Source organism: Heterocephalus glaber, unplaced genomic scaffold (genome assembly GCF_053883595.1).
Source record: "Heterocephalus glaber isolate CG9 unplaced genomic scaffold, H.glaber_assembly_v1.0 deba00001600, whole genome shotgun sequence".
Classification (NCBI taxonomy): domain Eukaryota; kingdom Metazoa; phylum Chordata; class Mammalia; order Rodentia; family Bathyergidae; genus Heterocephalus; species Heterocephalus glaber.
Genome location: NW_028258372.1, coordinates 44907520 through 44929849, shown reverse-complemented (window position 1 = coordinate 44929849; position 22330 = coordinate 44907520). Strand labels below are relative to the sequence as shown.

Below are 22330 nucleotides of genomic sequence, written 5' to 3'. Positions count from 1 at the left end.
TCCTCTGCAAGTGAGAAGCATGGAAACAATTTTCACTTTATATTTCACCTTTCCATAATCTTTGATGTTTTCACAACTAATTTTAATGACATATGATTAATAACATATGATTACATTCTGAAGATAAAGGTTCCAGTGGTTTCTTCCCTGCCTTTGGGGTGGTTCCCAAACCCACCCATTGAAGGTAAGAACTCCAGTGACATTTGCATTTATATAAATTGCAGGAGGAGGGTCTCTTCTTAACCGAATAGCTCTAGACTGAGCCTTAAATTAGTAACCCTGTCTCACACTACTTCTTGCTCCCTTTCACTGAGGAGGCTTGGATGGAGTTCTTCAAATAGAATCTGCGACCCAGACAGGGCAACCCACCCTGAGGGAGGCAGGGGGTGGCCACCTACTGCAGCCTCTCTCTCTTTCTCTGTGTTTTCCTGGAAGGAACTTTACTGCCTCCTCTTAGGGCCCATTCCCTTTTGATCTGGCCTCCTTTTATGTTTGAGTCTTAGTTATATAATCACAGCTGAAGTTTCTTATTTTCTCCAAATTTTCTATGCTGGGCCTTCCTACTGGTGCTGGTCATCGGTAAGTCACCGATGTTCTGAGCTGTATCTCTGCAGGTGGGACAACCTGGACCCTGGTGATACTTTAAAAGACAAATTTAGACAAAGACATCCAGCTTCCACAGATGGGAGACCCCGTGAGCGCGAACACCTACCCCTCGAGTGTGAGAAGTTCTGCTTTCTCTCCTTACAGCGCTGCCAGGGGAGTTCTGAGAAAAACCCAGCCTCGTATTCTGAATTGTCTCCTGCCAACAATATTCCATGAAACAACCGTCATTTTCCATGACGTGAATTACGGGAATGTGTTTGCATCGTCCTTTGTACAGATTCCAAAATATTTATAAATATTTTATAAATATGTTCACAAAATGAACATGACCAACACCTGCACCACCCTATGCTCTCAGCTTCTCCGAAGCAATAAACCAAAGGGAGACAGCGCATGAGCCTCGTCCAGAACAGTGCACTATGTCCTTGGGAAACCCAAAGTGGCCCCTGGAATTTTGCACCCCACTGCGTCGGCCCCACCCGGGTCTCTCCGTCTCTTCCGCAGTGTCCCTGGGTCAGGGCCCTGTGAGAGAATGGGCAGAGCTCTCCCCTCTCCGCCCCTGACAGAGCCCCCGGGAGGGAATGCAAACACAACAGAGAAAACCTGGGCCAGAAACAGCCGTGGGAAGACCGAGGGCTTTAATCAAGCTCCGAGCTTGCATATCGGGTGCCTACAGACATTATTCCTGTGATTCTAGGCTGCAGTTGTAGATACCCATTGTCTGTCACAAAGAAACCAATAGGCCCACTCTTCTGTGCCCTGGAGAGAGATCAGGAGCGAGACATTTCCAATTATATTCTGTGAGAAAGAGGTTAAAAAGTTGATCATGTTTAGTCTGAAAAAGAAATGACTTAGGGGCTCCGTGGTAATTGTTTTCCAGTATTTGAACGGCTGCCAGGTGAAGAAGAATCTGGCTCATTCTGTACGGTCCCGAGGGTTTGAGTCAAGACTGGAGGAGAGGAGGCGGCTGCCCGGAGACAGATCTGGGTTTGTCCCGAGCCCTGGTGCTGAGAGCACGGTTGTGAAGGCTCCTGGCTTCCCAGGTATAAAATTGGATTTTAGCACAACCAGCGGTCGCAGCCTCCGTGCGCTGCCCTGGAATGGCACCACACTCCCAGGCCTAATCCACAGACAGAGGCGCGGCCCGGAGCTGCCTCCCATGCAGCCTTGCCGGTAGGTGTTTTTGTGGTTTTGTGGTTTTGTTACGTGCCTACGCCGCTTGCCTGCTTGTTGGCACCCCGTGCTGGTGGCTGCACCTAGCGTTGCTGGAGGTGAGGTCCCGCGGGTGGGCTTTCTTCTTCAGAGAATCTGTATCTCAGCCTTCCCACCCCGCCCTCTCCCCCCGTACCAGACCCGCATGGCTTCCATTGTATCCCAGGAGCCTGCTCTCAAATCCTAAGGACCATATGCTAGTTTCATCACCGGGACCAGTTCTCTCTCTGTCTCAGTCTGTCACACACACACACACACCCCACAGCACATGGTCTAGGCTGGGCCGATCCAATCGTATAATATCCCATGCCTGACAGTGATTTGTCAGGTCCAAGGAACAGTCGCCTGACGTGAGCCGGATAAAGGAGAACGCCTCCTTGGAGTCTGAGTTGGCTGAGTCGACACTACAGGCTGGACAGTTTCTGAATGCACCTGAGGCAGTCAGGGTGTGCAGTCTGCTGCTGGAATCTCAGCCTTGTGGAAAATAGAAAGGACAGCTATCTCCAAGCAGAAACAGAAAGCGCACATTCCGGTGGCCCCAGTTTGCCGATTTGAGCTCTGAGGCTCTACTCCTATATTCCGTGAACTACCCAGGACCCTTCCAGGGATAGGAAGCTGACTGGAATTTCAGACTCTGTTACTACTTGCTACCAAACGAGTCCTGACTAATACACACAGGGGCAAAACAAATAGAAGGTTGAGTAGAGAATAAAAAGCTGTGGTTCTAACAGTATAAGCAGCCTATGGCCATACCACCCTGAAGGTACCCAATCTCGTCTAATACTATAAACATAGGAAACAAAAAAACATTGTGGTGCTATTCTCATAAATCTGGGGCTTGAAACACAGGAAATGATGGAGTCACAACAGGACACCCAGATAAAAATGTAGGTTATTGAGGTTACTATGAGGCTAAAGCATTAGAGGTTTCAGGCATGAGCTGTGGATAGCGCACGTACTTGTTACTTGAAGCCAGAATATGAAATCAGTTCACTAAAGCGTATGTTGGGCCTTTGGAAAATATATACCGGGATCGTCATACTTTTTTGACACAGGGCCCTGTGCAGCCCAGGCTGGCCTCCTGCCTCAGCCTCCGAGGCACTGGGATGTGCTGCCACACTTGCCTTACAATTGTTTTGATAAGCAAAAGAAGGAAATTGAATGCTAATTCATTCTGAAAAGTAAGTCAACAATGGGCCGAAGTTTTAAAAATTCTACTTCATTCCTGAGTCACATAATAAGATATCCAGCACTTGCCTTAAAAAAATTAAGTCCAACGCCTTTGTTATGACAGTGACCTACTCTAGAATACTGAGGATTAAGGGCTTCTTTTGGGGCGATAAGAATCTTCTTTCCCAGAAAACTGGTGGGAAGGAGGTGAGGTGGACCCTGCCCTCACTGACCTCAAGTCTCAATTGGCATTTTCACTAAGAATTTGGCAGCGAGTTTTTCACCTTCGCCAGAAGAGTTTGCCTGGCGGCCACCTAAGCAGCACATCTCCCCAGCGGGGTACTGAATACCCAAGTCACTTTTTAAAATACCTTTCATGGGCCTTGGATTTGGCTCAGTGGTTTTGCCGCCTGTTGTGCAAGCGCAGGGACCCGAGTTCGATCCTCAGTACCAAAAAAAAAATAAAATAAAATACCTTTCATCATATACTCGAGTGTTTTCTTGGCTCCTGAAACAAAATCATATTTTAAAAAAAAAAAAACTAAACAAGGTTAAATTCAAAATAATGATTAATCTACACAAAAATAGCATATAAGTGTTTTCTGAAAGCAACAAAAAAACCAAGCCAAGTTATGATTACTCTAAATAATATTTTTTTTATATACAGGTAGTTTTCATAGTGTGGCCCTTGATAGTGTATCAGTATCACCTGGCATCTGTCAAAAACACAAATTTCCAGATTCCATCTCACACAGAATCATCAGAATCTCTGGAAAGGGCAGATGCCAATCGTGAGGACAGCTACACATGTGCGCCAGGGGACAGATACTTGCCCTCCACTGAGGTAGCAGGGATCAAACTTGGGTCCCTGAGCTTTCAAGGCAGGTGGCGGAATGGAAGCACTGAGCTAAATCCCCAGCCCTCCTACACTCAGTTTTGCTGTGAACCTAAAACTACTCTTAAAAATTGGGTCTATTTTTCCAAATGTAACTGGAAATTAATTTGGTTTTGCCTCCAAAAAGTACCCACTCCAGGGAAATCTTGTATGAACCAAAGCTTGTGAACCAGTCCACAAAGACTAATTTTTAATGCAAAATATTTTCCACCTATAGATGATTTTAAGTTCTGGAATCTAACACATACTGAAAACTTTCAGGTATAGTAAGTATTAAAGAAGTCTCATTAATAAACACTAGAAGTTGGTTATGGTTGTGCACACCTGTGATCCCAGCAATTTAAGAGGCTGAGGCAGAAAGATCACAAGTTTAATTTCACCCTGGGTAACTTACCCAGGCCCCTGTCTCAAAATAAAAACTAAAAAGTTGTCTAAAAAATAAAAAATAAAAAATAAAAATTTGTTTAGAGATATAACTCAGGGTGAAAGAAAAGACACACAGGAGCCAGACTCAGTGGTGCATGCCTGTTATCCCAGCCGCTCAGGAACTTGAGTCAGAAGGACTGAGAGTTCAAGGTCAGCCTGAGTAGCTTCTGTCTCAAAGTATAAAATATAAAAAAGAGCATGTAGATCTAGGTCAGTGTAGAGCACACCTGGGTGTAATCCCCAGTACCAAGGAGAAAGGAAGAGAGGAAGGGAGGGAAGTCGGAAGGAAGGGAGGGAGGGAGGGTATCCGTCAGTGCTACTAGAGAAACAGATTAATGCAAGTTGTACAAATATATAAGAATGTACGAGATTGGCTTACAATGGCTGCTCACAGAGTCAGTTATGGAAGAGAATAACAGGGATGCATGCATGCCGGAGATCTGAAGGATCCAGTCAAAGGCCTGGAGCTCACTGCAGTGTCCCGTGCGAGTCCCTATCAGGAGGCAGAAAGCTCTGCACTGGAAGCCAGGAGAGGACTCCAAGGTGAGAGCAGAGACTGGAGCTCCTCCGAAGAAACACAAGCGAGCCTTCCTTCTTCGTTTCCCTTTGACACTGTTCAGGTGACAAACCACCCTAGGGTGGGTCTTCTATCTTCTGTAAACCTCCTCAGCCAGACCCAGAACTATGCTCATCCATTTAGTTGGACATTTCTTACTTAAGCCAACACACTCAGTTACCTATCACGGAAGATGGGAGAAGCATGTCTGTGGCAATCTCCCCCTTCCACACATATCCCCTCCTCGCATCTCCCACCTGCCAATGCTGAGTCCCTGAGCATCACATTTATGTTGAAGACCTGCACCCTTGGTTGTAGGAGTAACCCCCAGTCAATTCCATGCAGCTTTTTTCTCTCCTTTGAGCTGAGAAAGTGAAAGAACATGACAGTTGGGAGCTCTCGCCTTAAGATTTAGAATGAAATATACACACTCTTGACTCAGGCTCCCCAGAGCTGCTCTGAGCCTACACTTAACTTGGGCTTCAGATAAGCTGTCTGAACCCCTGCATTTAGACAAGTGTCCCATGAGGTCCATGGCCAAAAACCTGGTTGCCAGCCTGTGATTCTGCTGGGATGTGATGGAGGAACCTCCAAGAGATGAAGTCCAGCGGGAGAGAGTTAGGCACTGGCAGTGTGGCTTGGAGGGAGTATGGGGCCCTTGGCCCCTTCCTGTCTCCTCCTTGCTTCCTGGGCAGCACAAGGTGAGCAGCTTTCTCTGCCACGTGCTCCTGACTGTCATCTCTGCTGCTCTTGCTGAGCCCAGCTCTGTAACCTATCCCCACCACCAGCCCTAGTCCACAGAGAAGAGCCAGTGCTGATCTTCCCTGTGATGCTGATGCCTGTCTGGCCGGCACATTCCTGGTATTTTTGTTACCAGGTCTGAGATGCTGGAGTCTCTTTCTAGTGGTGTTTTCTGGGTTCTTTCTGTCCTAGCAAAGAATTGGTCGAGGTGAGCGCAAACAGTAGCAAGGTTTTGCATTTACTAAATTTGGAAAAGAAAAGTGCTCTGCAGAGCACGTTTAGGCCAAGGAAAAGTAGGAAAAGAAGTGCGCCCTACAGGGTGAGGGCAGCCACCGTGCAAGCGAGAACACAGTGGCCAAAGGTGAAAGTGAACGGGCCTTTTTGCATCACCCTCTCCTCAGGCTGACCAGGTCTAGGCCATCCTACCGGAAACCTGCCCAACTTCTCAGGAGAAGTCCAAGTGCAGGGCTTTGGGAACTATTCTGCCCATGTGTCCTGGGATTTTGCAATTAACAAGTCAGACCTACTTGCCCAGCCAGCTTTGACACACCATCGTCTCCTGCCTCATTTTGGTGTGGTTTGGAAGTGACTTCTAGGCCCTCCTGTGGAGAACAAGCTGGTGAGCCCTCTGGCCTCATGTGAGATAGTGCAGCAGGCCCCTTTCCTGAGATGTTAAGTCCTTTCTGCACCCCTCTGCCTCAGCCATCCAATTTCCACTCTCTTAGTATGAACCAGGACTTCCTCCAAGTTTCTGAGAGCCTCCCATCCTTGTACTGAGAGGTTTCCCGGAGTCAATGAACTCTTGCTAATTTAGTCTTATTTTCTAATTTCTTTCAGGAGCCATCCTGGCTCCTGACTGCATGACAGCTAATTCTTGCAGCCTCTCCAGGGTATAGTCTCTTTCTTCCCTTTTCATCTCCCAGTGGGCATGCTAGGTTGTAAGCCTAGTGATTAACCCAGCAGCAGGGAGGAGAGGAGGGTCAGCTTTTCCGGATGCAGGGCTTGCCTCGCTGGAGAAGGTACTCTGTATGATCTTCCCAAATGGAAGATGACTATCTTAGTTACTCACTTGTTGCTGGGACAAAAGCCCTGACACCCACAAGTTAAAAGAGGAAAGGTTATTTTGGCTCACAGTTTTAGAGGTTTCTGTCCATAGTCCGCTGGCTCCAAGACGGGGTGGCGTGGCAGAGGAGAAAGAGTTCATGGCAGGCAGGGAGCAATTCATGGTGCCGTAAACAGGACGCAGCAGGGCTGAGGCAGGAGGGATCTGTCCACAGTGACCAGCCTCCTCCTTCTAGGATTCCCCTCCCAGCATCACACCCAGCTCTCAACCCTGGTAGACTAATCCAGTATCACACCCATGGCCCAGTCACTTCCCCAAAGCCCCGCCCATGAGCTCACGAGGCTTGGGAGGACATCTAGATACGCCATACAATGTCCTAGCTCCTAGAAGCCAACCAGACTGCTTGCTTCTCATTTATGATGCTAAAAGGACTGCGTCCACCAAGAACACAGAATTTTCAGCAGATCAGATCACTTCTCAGTTCTGCTTATGAGTCCTCTTTTTCTCCCGATAATTTTCTCTAAAATATTGATATTGTTAAAAGTTCTGTCCATGAAGTTACTTACAACTTGTACATTTTATTAAAGAAGTCATTTTAGCTGTCCCAGCACTCCAGAGGCTGAGGAGGACTGCCTTGAGTTCAAGGTCAGCCTGGGCTACATTATGGGATCCTGTCCCAAAAAAACAAGCAAAAGAACAAAAGAAAGATTTAAAGCACCATGAAGACAACAGGGGAGGGAATATGTGAGGGCTAAATAATAGTCATTGCAAAATACACCATAAAAGCACATTCTATGTTGATAGAGATTTTTCTTATTATCTAAATGCTCTGCTACCTGCTCTTATCATATACCACAGTCAAGAAATTAAGATATGCTTCTTGAACAAACATTTTTTATCTTTTCTCCTTAGCCAATTTAAACAACAACTCCAAGAAAAACAGACTGTGTTAGTAACAAGTATTCCCTCTTCTTCTCATTGGGCTGATTTTCACAGCTCTCCAGCAAATATACATATAAATAGAAGACCTACAAGTAGGATGTTTTGCCATAGAAATAATGAACCAAAAACCACCTCACTGTGTAGTCACAGGGGATTTTCACAAACTGTCTTCCAAATGTGTGCAGCAGTTTTCTGAGACAAAGAATATAGAAAAGCTTTACGTCCTTTTAATTGGTCCTACATCCCTGGTCCTCAAAGTCCACTCTGCTTTTCAGTTAAAGAGCTCTACCAAAGACAACCAGGCAACTGTGGATCGCTGTCCTTCCTCCCACCCTTTGTGGAGATCAGCTCTGGTTTCGTGTGGGGCTTTTTTTGGAGTATATTAACTCATTCCTTGAACACCTGGGATATGTCACAACATTTCAATTCCAACACCACATAGATATTGTTACACTCATTGTACTGAGGAAGAAAAGAAGCTCAGAAAAACAAAATTAGTTACTTGCTCAAAGTCACTCAGTTAGCAAGTAGCAGTCTAATTGACTAAAAACTATGTGCCCTTAATTTCTGATTAGTATTGCCAAAAAACTTAACCTGGTCATTTCTTCTACGGGTTTCTTCTTGCTGGGAATTAACTTTCCCCAGGCTAACCGTGAATCAGTTATGTTCTCTTCCTTTTCCTCCACCTCTTCAGCACACACAGAAAAACAAGAAAAGCAGCAAAAGAATGATGTTAAACAGCTCAGAATTTCATCCGATAAATAAATCCCCCTACTGTATAAGACATAAAGCAATAGCATATAATATATTATTGGGCATATAAGACATAGATGCATGTAATGTATTTGTCATTAACAGCATAAAGGAATTGGGTGGCAGAAAAGCTCTCCTGGGCTAAGAAAATGATTCCAAATGGTAACTTGTACCTCCAGAAACAAATAAAGACGATAAATAAGAAAGTTAATATAATAAAAGCTGTAAGCATATTCTTTCTCTCCTTCCTTCTTTAAAAGACACGAAATTATGTAAAGTAATAGCTACAACAATGTACTGTTGGGTTTACAATATATATGAATGCAATATGTATGATAATTAATGTAACTAAAAGGGGAAGAAAATAGAATAACATTTCTATACCTCACTGGAATTGTTACTATAAATCAGAAAGTGATTATAATAAGTTAAGATGCACATAGCAAGCCATGGAGCAACCACTAAAATATAGATAGATAATAGATGATGAAAAATACCAAAATATTGTTAAGAAATTTGAGAGTTTCATTAGAAAATATTCACTTAATGGAAAAGAAGACAGTACAGAAGGAGTAGAAGGTCATGTGAAATATAAAACCAAAAATCAAATAGCAGCACAAATCCAACCATATTGCTTGTATCACAATATGATATCATAAGCCCAACTACATTATTATAAATTATTTGTATGTATTACTGTGTGATACATAACATATATAATCAGTCATTTATAATAAAATATGATATATTGTATACTTAAATAAGCTATTAAATAATAATATTAAATGTGAAGTCACTAGATAAGATTGTCACATAGTACTGAAAAAACAAGATCTAACTATGTCCTATCTATAAGACATATTTTTGATTTACAAATAGATAGAAAGTGAAAGCATGGAAAATTATATATCATACAAACAGGAACCATAAGGAAAAGGAAGCAGCTGGATTAACATCAGACAGAACCTAACACAAAAGATATAAGGACTAAATCCATCAAGAAGCTATAATAATTTTAAACACTACGCACCTAACAATAGATTACCAGAAAATATGGAGTACAACAAACGGAAGGAAGAAATAGACTATTCAAGGTAATAAGAAGTTCAACATCCCACTTCCGATAATGGATAAAACAACTGGGTAAAAGGTGAACACAGACAGGGAGACTCGAACAGCTATAAATCATCCTGCCCTGACAGACATCCTCAGACAACGTCACTCCACCACAGCAAAAGGTACGCTCTTCTCTGGTGCACATGGACCACCCTCCAGGATAAAACACCTGCTAGGCCATCTTTAAAACACTCAATCAGTTCAAAAAGAAGGAAATAATGTCAACTATATCCTTCAGGTTCGATGGGCTGAAATTTAAAATCAGTAATAGAAAAATGGAAAAACATACAAATCTGCAAAAATTAAACAACACACTCCTAAATAACCAATAAATCAAAGAGAAAATCAAAGGAAAAATCAAAAATATTTTGAGATTAATGAAAATGAAGACACAATATATCAAAATATATGAGATAGAACTAAAGCAGCACTCAGAAAGAAATCTATAGCTATAAATCACTACATTTAGAAAAAGATCACAAATCAGTAACATAACCTTCTACCTACAACACAAGAAAAAGTAGGTCCAACTAACCTAATACAAGCAAAAGAAGTAAATAATAATGATTAGGGTAGAAACTGACTAGCGAATTTAAAACTGGAGAAAAGCAATGAAACCAAAAGCCAATTCTTGGGGCCAGGGATTTAGCTCAGTGGTTCCGCCGCCTGCCTTGCAAGCACAAGGTCCCGAGTTTGATCCCCAGTACAAAAACAAAAACAAAAAAGCCCAAAAGCTAATTACTTGAAAAGTTAAACTAATTGACAAACTTTTAGCCAGATTGACCAAGAAAAAAAAATAGAAGATCAAATCACTGAAACTAGATGTGAGAGGCCATTACTGCCAACTTTACAGATCTAAAAAGATTATAAAGAAATACTATGATAATTAGATAAATTAAATAGACAAATTCCTTAAAAGAGACACGAAGTACTGAAACTAGATCAAGAAAAAGTAGACAATCTGAAGAGACCTACAATAGGAGATTTAATTAGTAATCAAAAATTACCTGCACAAAGGCCTGAGCCAGGTATCTTCACTAGCGAATTCTAAGAAACATTGAAAGAAAAAGTAAGACCAATTCTTCACAAATTTTACTTAAAAATAGAAGAGAAATCTTTTCAACTCATTCTTTTTTTTTTTTTTTTTTTTTGGTACCAGGGATCAAACTCAGGATCTTGCACTGGCCAGGCAGGTGCAACACCACTGAACTAAATCACCAGCCCCTTCTCAATTCATTCCATTAGGCCAGGATCAGTCTCATACCAAAATCACACAGAACATCAACAGAAAACTGCAGGCTAAGGTCTCACGAATATGGATGAGAATCTACAAAATTCTAGTGAACTAAATCAAATAACATATAAAAATAATAAACCTAGCCAGGCGTAGTGGCTCATGCCTGTAATCCCAACACTCAGGAGGCAGAGGCAGGAGGATTGCCTTGAGTTCGAGGCCAGCCTGAGCTACATAATGAGTTCAGGGCCAACCTGAGCTACAAAGTGAGACGCTATCTCAAAAAATAAAAATAAAAATAAATCAAAATTCAAATGCCTTTATAATTAAAAATTTTAAATATATATAATACACATATAATATATATATATATATTAGGCATAGACAAGAACATCCTGAATTTGATCAAAGGGATCTGTAAAAACCACATTGACAGCATCACACTCCTTTGTGAAAGGCTGTACACCTTCCCCCTAAGATCCATACCGAATCAAGGTGTCTGCTTGTATATATATTACCCAGCATTGTACAAGAGCTTCTCTAGCCAAGGAAATAAAGAAAGGAAACAGACCTATCAAATTTTGGGGGAAAGAAATAAAACTCTATTACATATGCCATGGTCTTACATATAGAAAATCCTAAGGAATCAACAAAAAGTATTACTACTAATAAGTTAGGTCAGTAAGGTATTGAGTACAAGAACGACATACAAAATCAATTATATTTGTTTCTTTTTTTTTTCTTGTTAGACAGGTCTTACTATGTAGTTCAGGCTGGCTTCAAACTCATGGCAATCCTCCTGCCTCAGCCTCCCCTTGGGATATAGGCCTGTCCTACCCCACTCGGCTTTAGTTGTATTTCTGCACACTTGGAGCAAACAAGATGAAATTAAGAAAATTCAATATACAATAATATCAAAAAGAATAGAGACTCAGAATAGCAAAAGTAATTCCAGGTAACAGAGACATGGCAGGGGGCATCACAACCCCCAACTTGAAACTATACTACAAAGCTACTGTGATAAAAACAGCATGGTATTTAAAAGGATATAGAAAGCATATTACAAAAATCTTTTTTGAAATAAATTTGACAACTTCTAAGAAGTACCTTGGAAGACAAATTAATGAAACTAACTCTGGAGGAAATATAAAATTTGAATAGCACCTATTAAAGAAAGTATATTCCTAGCTTGAAAACCTACCTATATGACAACAGCAGGCTCATAAACATTTTAACTGATAAATTATATCAAACAATTAAAGCAGAAAAAAGAAGGAACACTTCTCCCCTCATTTTAGAAATTCAACATTGTGCTAATCCTAAACCTGGATAAAGATAATAGAAGAAAAAAGTATGAACACAGATAGAAATTTGTTTAAGAAAACAAACTCTTAGAAGTCAGATCTGGCAGTATGTGAAAGTAGTTTTATTATAGGGATGGCAGTGTTGGTTCAGCATTGGAAGATCCACCCCCAAAAGTCATCATTTTAACAGAGGAAAGGAGAAAGTTATATGATCCAGTCACTAGTTGGAGAAAGAGTATTGGACTAAATTCTACAGCTGTTCATGGTAAAAGCTATCAGGAGACTAGAAATAAAACAGAACCTTCTCAACAGATCAAAGACATGTACTCCATACTTCCAACAAAAACTCCTTCTATGAATGAGGACGATACAATGCTTTCTCCCTAAAGTGGGGAACAAGGGCATATATGCCTACTTTTCATCTGTCCATTATACTTTGAAACATAGGTCTAAACCAAAATAGTCTGGCAATAAAATGACACAACTAGGATAGGATTGGCACAGCAGAAGCAAAATCTTTATATGTAGATGAAATGATCATCTACAGAGAAAATACTAAGAAATCTCTAGGAGCCCCTAGAACTTCTACTTAAATTTAGCAGGATTAGAAAACACAAGGTATATATAAAAATTCAGATCTGTGTATACTTGCTATAAATGAAGAACTGGATATTGAAATTTAAAAGTTATGTAAGAGTACAAAGGACCCAGAAAAGCCAAAAACAAAAACAAAAACAGTGTTGGAAGACGTTTAGTACCTAATTTTAAGACTTCCTCTAAAGCTACAGTAATCAAGGCAGTGTTGGTGTAAGGAAAGACATATAGATCACTTGAATAAAACAGAGAATCTAGAAATAGAACCACTCATATATGGTCCACTGAGTTTTGAAAGATTATTTAACATTAGCATTTTATAGAATATAAACTTGATTCAAGAGCCGAGGAAGAGATAGTGTCTTCAGCAAATGGCACTAGAACACCTGGTATCTGTATATAAAAAATTAACCTCAACCCTTTTTTTCCATACATGAAAATAACTTGAAGGGATCTATGAACCTAAATATGAAAGACTAAAACTATAAAACTTTAAGAAGAAATTATAAGGGAAAATATTTATGAATTCAGGGTAGGCAAGAAATACCTAGGATACAAAAAACATGATGTATAAAAGAAAAAAAATTGATAAATGAGATTCCATCAAAATATAGAACTTTAAATGACATCATTAAAATGAAAAGTAGTCCTTAAACAGACCATATTTACAATGCATATAACCTATGAGCAGAATATATAAAGAATTCTTAGAGCTCATTAATAGACAACCCAATTAAAAAGTAGACATAAGAAGATGATAAATAGCCAGTATAGCACAAGGAATGGTATGCAATTCTAGAATCAGAAAAATACTAATCAGTACAATAATAAGATTGAATTATACACTCATTAGGGAGATGAAGTTAAAAGTTTTAAAAGCCTTGTCATGACTTTTTCTTTTTGTTAGATTCTCCTCCTTTGCGTTTAATTTGTCACACCCAATGGATTCATTCTGCTGGGTTTCCTGGGGTTGTGATCCTCATTGTCTTTTCCTAGGGTATTGTCTAAAATTTTTTGGAGTGCTGATTTGGTATTCATGAAGTTCCTGAGGTGCTCTTTATCATGAAAGTATCTTATTTCTCCATCAATTTTGAAAGATAGTTTTGCAGGGTACATCAATCTGGGTTAGAGGCTGTTTTCCTTTAGGGCTTGAAATACATCACTCCAAGCTCTTCTTGCCTTGAGGGTTTGCACTGAGAAGTCTGCTGTGATTCTGATGGGCTTTCCTTTGTATGTGATTTGTTTCTTTTCTCTCACTGCTTGTAGAATTTTATTCTTCTGTTGGATTTCTGGAATCCTAACTATTATATGCCTATGTGTAGATTTTTTTTTTGATTGAGGCTAGCTGGAGTCCTATATGCCTCACTTATCTGTATGTCAAGTTCTTTTCCCCTCCTTGGGAAGTTTTCTGTCATCACTTCTGTGAACAGTTTTTTTATGTCATCTGCACTCTCTCCTCCTTCTTCATTGACTCCAATCAGTTTTATGTTATTCTTCTTTGCATCATCTAGCAGCTGCTGGATTGATTTCTCATGTTCCCTTGCAATTTTAAAGCAATTTTTCTTTTCCTCCTCACTAATTGCAATCTTATCTTCTATATGTGAAATTCTATCCTCACATTGGTTCATTCTGCTGAGCAGACTTTTGATGGAGTTTTTAATCTCTTGGAAATCTGTTTGTATCTGTTTTATGGATTCCATTTGTTTCCTATGTTGGGATTCCATCATGTTTTTCAGATCCTCTATTTTTTATCTGTGTCCTCTCTAGATTTATTAATCACGTCTTGCACCATGAGCAAAATCTTTGCTGTTATGAGTAATTATTTCTGATTTCATTTTTCCCAGATCCTCTTTTGTTACCAGTTCAGAGAGTCCAGATGGTTGAGTATCAGAGTGTTCCATCTCGTTTCCCTTTGGGGTTGCTGTAGGTGATCTGGAAGTCTGTTTTTGAGGCTTGTTTATGTGTCTTCTCATTTCCATGGTGGGGTGGGGGATGCTTCTGGCACCCACGCGGCTCACCTTCTCTGCCCTAGGAGCTTGGGATGGCAGCAGGGGAGCTTCCTTCTGGGTGTTGAGACTGGCTCAGCTTCTGTACCCTAGGAGCTTGGGATGGAGGCAGGGGAGCTTCCTTCTGGGTGCTGGGACTGGCTGAGCTTCACTGCCCTACAAGCCTGGGATGGAGATGGGGAGCTTCCTTCTGGGTGCTGGGACTGGCTGAGCTTCTCCACCCTAGGAGCCTGGGATGGAGGTGGGGGAGCTTCCTTCCTGGTGCTAGGACCGGCTCACCTTCTTGGCCCTAGGAGCCTGGGATGGCAGCAGGGGAGCTTCCTTCTGGGTGCTGGGACCGGCTGAGCTTCTCTTCCCTAGGAGCCTGGGATGGAGGCAGGGAGCTTCCTTCCACGTTCTGGGACCGGCTAAGCTTCACTCGGAAGTTATTTTCTTTTAGGGCCTGAAATACTTCACTCCATACTCTGATTTGAGGGTTTGTGTTGAGAAGTCTGCCGTGATTCTTATGGGCTTTCCTCTATAGCTGATTCATTTCTTTTTTCTAACTGCCTGTAGGATTTTGTCCTTCTGTTGGGTTTCTGGCATCTTGACTATTATGTGTATTATATGTCTAGGTGTACATTTTTTTTATCATAGCTAGTTGGAGTTCTATATGCCTCACTTATCTGTATGTCCAATCTCCACCTCTGTCTGGGAAGTTTTCTGCTATTACTTCTGTGAACAGTTTTTTTATGTCAGTTGTACTTTCTCATGTTTTTTCGTGGACTCCTATCAGTCTTATGTTATTCTTCTTTGCATCATCTAGGAGCTGCTGAATAGATTTCTCATGTTCCCTTCTATTTTTAAGAAATCTCTGTTTTCATAGTCCTTTACTGCAATCCTGTCTTCTATAGCTGATATTCTATCTTCAGATTCTCTTAATCTGCTCTGCATGCTTTCAATGGAGTTTTTAATCCCTGAATATTTGTGAATCTGTTTCATGGATTCCATTTCTTTCTTATGTTGGGTGATCATGGGTTCCATTTCTTTCTTACACTGGGTATTCATGGCTTCCAGCATGTTTCTGAGCTCATCTATTTTTTTTTTAATCTGTTTCTGTTCTAGAGCCCCTAATCATGTCTCTCACTCTGCTCACCATCTCTGTAGTTATCTGGGAGATTATTTCTGCTTTGAATTTTTCTAGAGCCTCATTCATCTGTTTTGTTACTTCCTGTGCTATCAGTTCAGGGTGTCCAGGTGGTTAATTATCAGACTTTCCCACCTCATTTCCCCCAGAATTTGCCTTTTGTGGGGTGGAAGTCTGGGTTTGTGACTTGCTTAAATGTCTTCTCATTTTTATTTTTGGTACTGTCCTTGGTTTAGTTCCTGGGCTGATATTTTGAAGTTGTTTATTGTGAGTATCTTTCTTGATGTATTTAAAACCCTTATGGAATGATTGCTTCTCAGAGGTGTCTTCCAGATATAGCTGATCTTTAGGTTTTGAGTCTCTAATGACTCTGAGGGTATCTCATTTTCATTATACCAGGAAGGACAACTGTTTAGATCAATCACAACACCTTAGGCCAAGTGATACAATCAGCAACATTATAGCATCAAATACATCTTAGAGAATGACAATTTGTGGTAGTTATTAATCTATCATCTTTAAAAATGAAGGGCCTCCTTCAGGGTATGTCTCTGCTGCCACAATAGACAACGTAGGCAGCAGTGTACAGTTATAAGTCAATGAGTCTCAGTAAGCTAGTCCCAGACTTGTGAGATTCAGGCAGATTCCAGGTTCCGATGGGAGTTGATGATAAGTTGAGCTCCCTGTCCCTCCAACTTACCAATCATGGTGGTCTGGTGTGCCTTTATTGCAGAGATTCCCTTCACTTTTCCAGTGGGCTTGTTTTTATCAGGGAGACTGAGGCAGGGCCTCTCTCTGTTGTTCACTTGTGCTGCTCAGGACAATGGCTTTTATGTCCCCCTGTGCCTCTGCAGTATGTAACCAAGTAGCTGCACAGCCAAAAGGCAGGGGGGGAGGGGGGCTGTTGTTGGAGGCAACCGTGTGGACAAGCCGTTGGCTGGTGGGCGTGCCCGGGGGGGGTCCTCCTCACCCTGTCCTGGTGGCAAGCTGGTGGAGCAAGCTGGAGGAAGTGGGTCCCAGTCAGCCTGCAACCACTGGGCCCCACTTGGCCCCGCCTGGCTCCGCTCTCTGTTTTTGTATTTTCTTTCTTAATATCTACTTGTATTACACTAAAATAAAAAAACCCCACTAGTATAGCTAAAATTAGGGAATCAGGTAGTGGGTATTGTTCAGCATGTGGAAATATCAGAAACGTCACACACTGGGTAGGATGAGAAAGTCATTCTAGAAAAGTCTGAACGCTCCTCAAATGATTCACTGAAGGGTGATATGTCCCAGCAATTTCACTTCTGGGTATACACTCGAGAGTATAAAAATCTGTACACTAGGGCTGGGGATTTAGCTCAGTGGCAGCCTTGCAAGTACAAGGTCCTGAGTTTGATCCCTGGTACCACACAAAAAAAAATAAAGCTGAAAATCTGTACACTAGTGTTCATTGATCATTACTCATAGTCAGCAAAAAGTTGAAATAAGCTGAATATTTATGATGGGTGAATGGATAAAGGAAATTTTGTACATATACGTATATTAACCTTAATAATTAAGATAGGATACATGAAACTTTAAAGTGTTATACTAAGTTAAATAGGCCAGACATGAAAGGAGAGGATGACAGTGTGGGAGTTTACATCTGTGAGGCACCGCACATGGTCAGATGCATTAAGACAGAAAGTAGAAGTCGTGCTTAGGGAGGCTGGCAGGGGTGGGAGTGGCTGGCTACTGTGCACTGTTTCACTTCAGGCGATGAAAAAGTTCTGGAGATCAAAGCGGTGATGATGCCACAGAGACATGATTGGGCTTAATGCCCGATGATTGACTTACCTAATGATACATTTTATGCTGTGTATATTTCATCACAAATTTTTAAAATTTAAAAATAGTAAAAAGAAATGAAGTATGGATTTGTGATATAACAGGGAGAAACTTTAAGACATTGTGCTAAGGTGAAAGAAGAGTCCCAAGCGCCCACACTATTTGGTTCCCTCCCTACGGAATGTCAGGATGGGGAGATCTACAGGGACAGCAGAGGGCTGCCGAGGGCTGCCGGAGGTCGGAGAGGGTTGGCAGCTGAAGGGCTGGCGCTTCTCTTCGAGGTGATGCAGATGTTCCAAACTGACTGTCGATGCTCGCACAAAACTGAGTGTGCACCAAGAACGCCAGCTGTGGCTCACGAGTGTCCCCCGGAGCGCATGTGTTGACGCCTCGACTGCAGCGCAACAGCATGGGGACTTGGGCCTCGGACGCCCAGCCCAGGGGCCGGGCACTCGGGGGAGCGCGGCTGTGCCCGCGGACGGTCCTCACAAGAGTGGGTTTGCTGGACAAGCAGGCCCAGGCCTCTCGTGCCCGCCTCGCTCACACTCACGAGTGCTCTCTTGCCCTTCAGCCCGTGCCAGGAATGGTGCACCGAGAAGCCTCAGGCCGGAGCTCGCTCACACACTGCTCTGCAAACCCCCGACGCTGCGGCTTCTCTTCCCGCGTCGAGAGACAGGAAGTAGGAGCTGCCCACTTCCGCCGGCAGAATGTCAATTCTGCCGCAATCCCCTGGTCCAGAGATGAAAGAGCCCAGGGTCGAGGGGAGGGACGGAGATTCCACCTCTCACTAGGAGCACTGGGGCCATGATTTAAAACTGCCATTCAGCGTCACAAGGAAGTGGCAGGACCCTGACTGACTTCGACTCATCAGGGTCAGCACCTGTGCCCGGAGGTGCGGTCGGTTCTCATCTCCCTCCGTGGAGAAGGAGTGTCTACAAGAGGAAAGCCTGGGAAGGGAGGCGGAGGCAGGAACTAATTCCTGCGTGACCGGCAGACACCGCAACGCTGGTGCGCCTGTTTTGGATGCAGCTTTCCTGCCTCCTTCTACAGAGCTGTGGAAAGAGTGGCCGCGCTCTCTGCAGACCGAGGAGAAGTGCACAGCACACGGCACACTGTCATCATCAGAGGGTCTGCACGCCGGCTCCAGGGGTCCTTCACAGTTACCCGCACGTAGCCGGGCCTATTAGCACGCAGGTACTTATTCCTGCACGTACATTTCCCTTTCAGTTGGTTAAAATGCTAAGCCCTGCTCGTGTGTGTTCAGATTTCTAGCCTGGACAATATGCAGGGTACAATGCAGCCCCGGGCCTGTTTGGCACGAGGGACCAGTTGCGTGGAAGACTGCTCTGCAGCAGATGGTTCAGAATGACTTGCGTGCGTTGCATCCGTTGTGCACTTGATTTCTCTTATCATCCTTAGGCTCTGTGAGGGTCTACGACCTGGCCCCTTCGCGTGTGCGGTTGAGGACAGGGCTCCGCTCTGTGGCTCCCCTGCCACCACTGGTCTGGCAGGAGCCTGAGCCGGGGGAACCAAGCGGTAAACACACAGACGGCTGCGCTGCTGCCCAGGGCTCGGGGACCTGACAGACTGTGCAACAGAAACCATGGGGAGCATGGGGCGTGGGTAAAGAAGCACAGGTGAAGGTACGCAAACAAAACTCCAGCTGCGTGAAACGTGCAGCCTAGACTTTCATAGCACTATTTTAAGGCCTTTCCCAAGACTCCCGTAATATCGCCTGAGTTTAAGCAAAGCGTGAGGATTCATCACCATACCTGGGATCTGAGACTTCTTTCCAAACACTCATCTATCTAAAGTGACATATTACATATTTCTCATCCTGAATTTTTCAGATAACCAAACTTCTAGTAATTAGAGACTTAGTTGTCTAATATCTCTAAAACAAAATGTAATTATAGCTTATAATGATATTAAAATAAAACAAAAACATTTTCCCTTGAAATATCTCCCACAGGTTTTATTCTGTGCTTGAAGTCATATAATTTATTGCAGAATATTTTGTTTTCTTCATATAAATTTCCTCTTATTAAAAACTAATTGACTACTGTTTCGAAGCAGCAGGATATAATTCTAATGGCACTTATGACTACAAAGATAATTAGTCCAGAAGCGGCAAAACCACTGAGCTAAATCCCCAGCCCAAGTTAAAGCTTTGAAAAACCCAAGTGGCAGCTTCTTAGAATATATTATGGGAGATGACTATTTTTTCCCATTAGTCATTTTAGGATTTAAATAATGTAAATCAATTCCTTCTCTCCAAAAGTCATCATTTTATATAATGTGAGTGGAAGAGAAGTTGCAATTTCATACATTATTTTCCTTTTATTTACAGAATTACAGGGAGAGGAAAAGAAAAATAAATGCAGATTCTGAGCAGCCATGTGGCACATGTAGTCTGAACTGACCTTGGGGCTGCAAGGCAATTTGACTTGTTAAAGTTCAAAAGTGGGTGAAAACACAGAACAACAAAAATACCCTGGGAATGCTCCTGGGGTTGCTAACCTGCTGTCTCTGCATTCGGCTATTTTCAGAAGTTGTGTCCTGCCCAGTGTTTTCATTTTCTTCAGGGTTGATGGAAATGGAAATTATGCCTGTTCCTGTAGCTCCAGTTTTTCTCAGCCCTGCTCCATCACAAGCCCAGCCGTGGTGTTCTTCGGAGTCTGCAGAGCCTGGAGCCAGGCATCCCTAATTTCAGCTGACAGACGGAGGTGCCTGGGAAAAGACCGTGGGGTGTTACCAATGCAGCTTTCTTGGGAGAACTGGGGAGACATGGCTGAAAAGGCTGGGGTGGAAGTGACCCACCATGAAGCAGCCCTGCAGCTTCTGCCTGGAGCCCAAATTAAAGCCAGGGCATTGACTTCCTATCCCTCATCCATCCACTCATGGGCCATGCACAGATTCACCCTGGGGTGGGGCGAGTCGGCAGGAAGGTGGGTGCTCTGGTCCTACATAAGCACCCAAGTGGAGCTCAGTGTCACTCAGTGCATTTCCTCCTTCCATCCCTCGTTCCCTTGCCTCCCGGACTAAGTTCCTCCTGGAAACAGATTCTCTGGAATTTCTACCCAGGTGCAGAGTCATCAACTAGGTGCCTGAGATGGTAAAAGAGAACTGGAAGGTATTGTGAAGTTAGTGACGGGAGGAGACTCGCACCCCTAGGGCTGAGGGACCAACCGGAAGAGGTCAGATGACCGAGTCCTGGAACTTAAGAGGAGTGAGAGGCATGGGAGGAAGGACTGGTGGAGCTGACACCCCGACTTCTCAAAGGGGGCACAGCTGGCTGATGCTGGAGTTGCCAAGGATTCCCAAGCATTTGACTAGTTAAAGTTCAAAAGCATTAGAGAAACCGAAGACTGAATTCAGCTGCTTCCGTGCGAGAGGCTGCCAGGTGACGCTCAAGGAACTTAAGCAGAGAGGAAGGCCGAGGGAAGCAGACAGGAAGTCTCTTGAATCTGCTCCTTCTTGTGCCCCTATTGACAGAGCCAGCACAGGGCCAGGTGGCAGAACAGAATGTAGTTTTCAGAGTCCTGCCTTGCCTTAGTTACTTTTCTCATTGCTGAGACAAAATACCCAACACCCAAAGTTAAAAGAGGAAAGATTTATTTGGTTCACAGGTTGTAGAGGTTTCAGTCAACAGTCGGCTGGCACCAAGGCAGGGTGGCATGGCAGAGGGCATCGCAGAGGAGAAACAGCTCATGGTGTGAAAGGTGGAAGGCAGGAGGCAGCAAAAGCAGCAAGTGACAGCAGCAGCCCTCTTTCTGTCCCTTACATTCTGGTAGTGCTCACACCCAGGGAGGGGCAGCCTTCATTCTAGAGCCACACTGTGAATCGATCCCAGCATCACATCCTTGATCCCAGCATCACATACCTTAGATCTAGCCACCCCCAAAAGCCCCACCTATGGCTGTATGAGACTTCAGGGGACATCTAGACACAGCCCTAACACGGCTCCAGTATCACAGCGCAGAATATAAAGTCATGGGCTTGGGGCTAAAAGACCATGACTTAGCAGCAACACAGAAATGCCCCGGGTGGGATAGAAGGCTGACTGAACAGTCAGACTCAGAATACACTTCTGCTCTTTTGTGTACTGGTTATGTGACTTCCGTGGTGATTTTCATTTTCTGTGTCTATTTCCACATCTATAAAATGGAGTTAACATTGGTTTCATTGGGTTGTTTGGAGAGAGGAAATATATAAGACTCATAGCAGTTTGCCTATTGCTCAGTAAATGAGTTACAACAACTGTTGGCAGGAAAACTGAAGGTACCAGAGGCATGGAAGACAGTGGTAGCATAGGTTTAGTTTTATAGTTCTGTGAACTACACAAACAGCAATGAGACTAAAAACAACTGGTTAGATAGATGTAAGAGGCTTTTTTTTTTAAGTTGCTTTTCTTTTCCAGCTCACACACAATTTTGTTCATCATGATTGGTTTTTTTGTTGTTGTTTGTTTTTTTGGTACCAAGGATCGAACTTGGGTCCTTGTGCTTGAGAGGCAGGTGGCAGAATCATTGATCTAAATCCCCGGCCTTGTAGGAGGCTTTTGAAAGAGAGATTCAAAACCCTCAGTGACTGTGTACTCTGTTGGTTCCTGTGGGAGATGAAAGAAAGAGAAATCTTTGGTGGAAACACTATTCAAATGGAAATTCCCATATCAGTGTAATTTTGTAACTCCATTAAAACTTTCAAGTGGCTCTGTGGCAGCCTGAAGCAATGACTCTAGTAATCAAAGAAATGCATATTAAACCATTTTGAG

General features: G+C 43.0%; 1 protein-coding gene across 5 annotated transcripts in view; it reads right to left on the bottom strand.

The window, feature by feature from the left end:
• Nucleotides 1-22330, bottom strand: part of Utp25 (UTP25 small subunit processome component) — a 93878-nt gene that overhangs the window by 5137 nt on the left and 66411 nt on the right. Inside the window, exon 12 of one of the 5 annotated variants that reach the window (XR_002388634.2) lies at nt 20077-20286. The exons of 3 other annotated variants lie outside the window; for them this stretch is intronic. Coding sequence is in view for 1 of the 2 variants with exons in the window: in XM_021242486.2 (XP_021098145.1) it covers nt 20190-20286 (97 nt within the window). In the remaining variant the exon portion in view is untranslated. Of the gene's footprint in view, nt 1-19941; nt 20287-22330 lie in introns of those variants that run through there. One more of the 5 variants, XM_021242486.2, reaches the window with a different exon arrangement.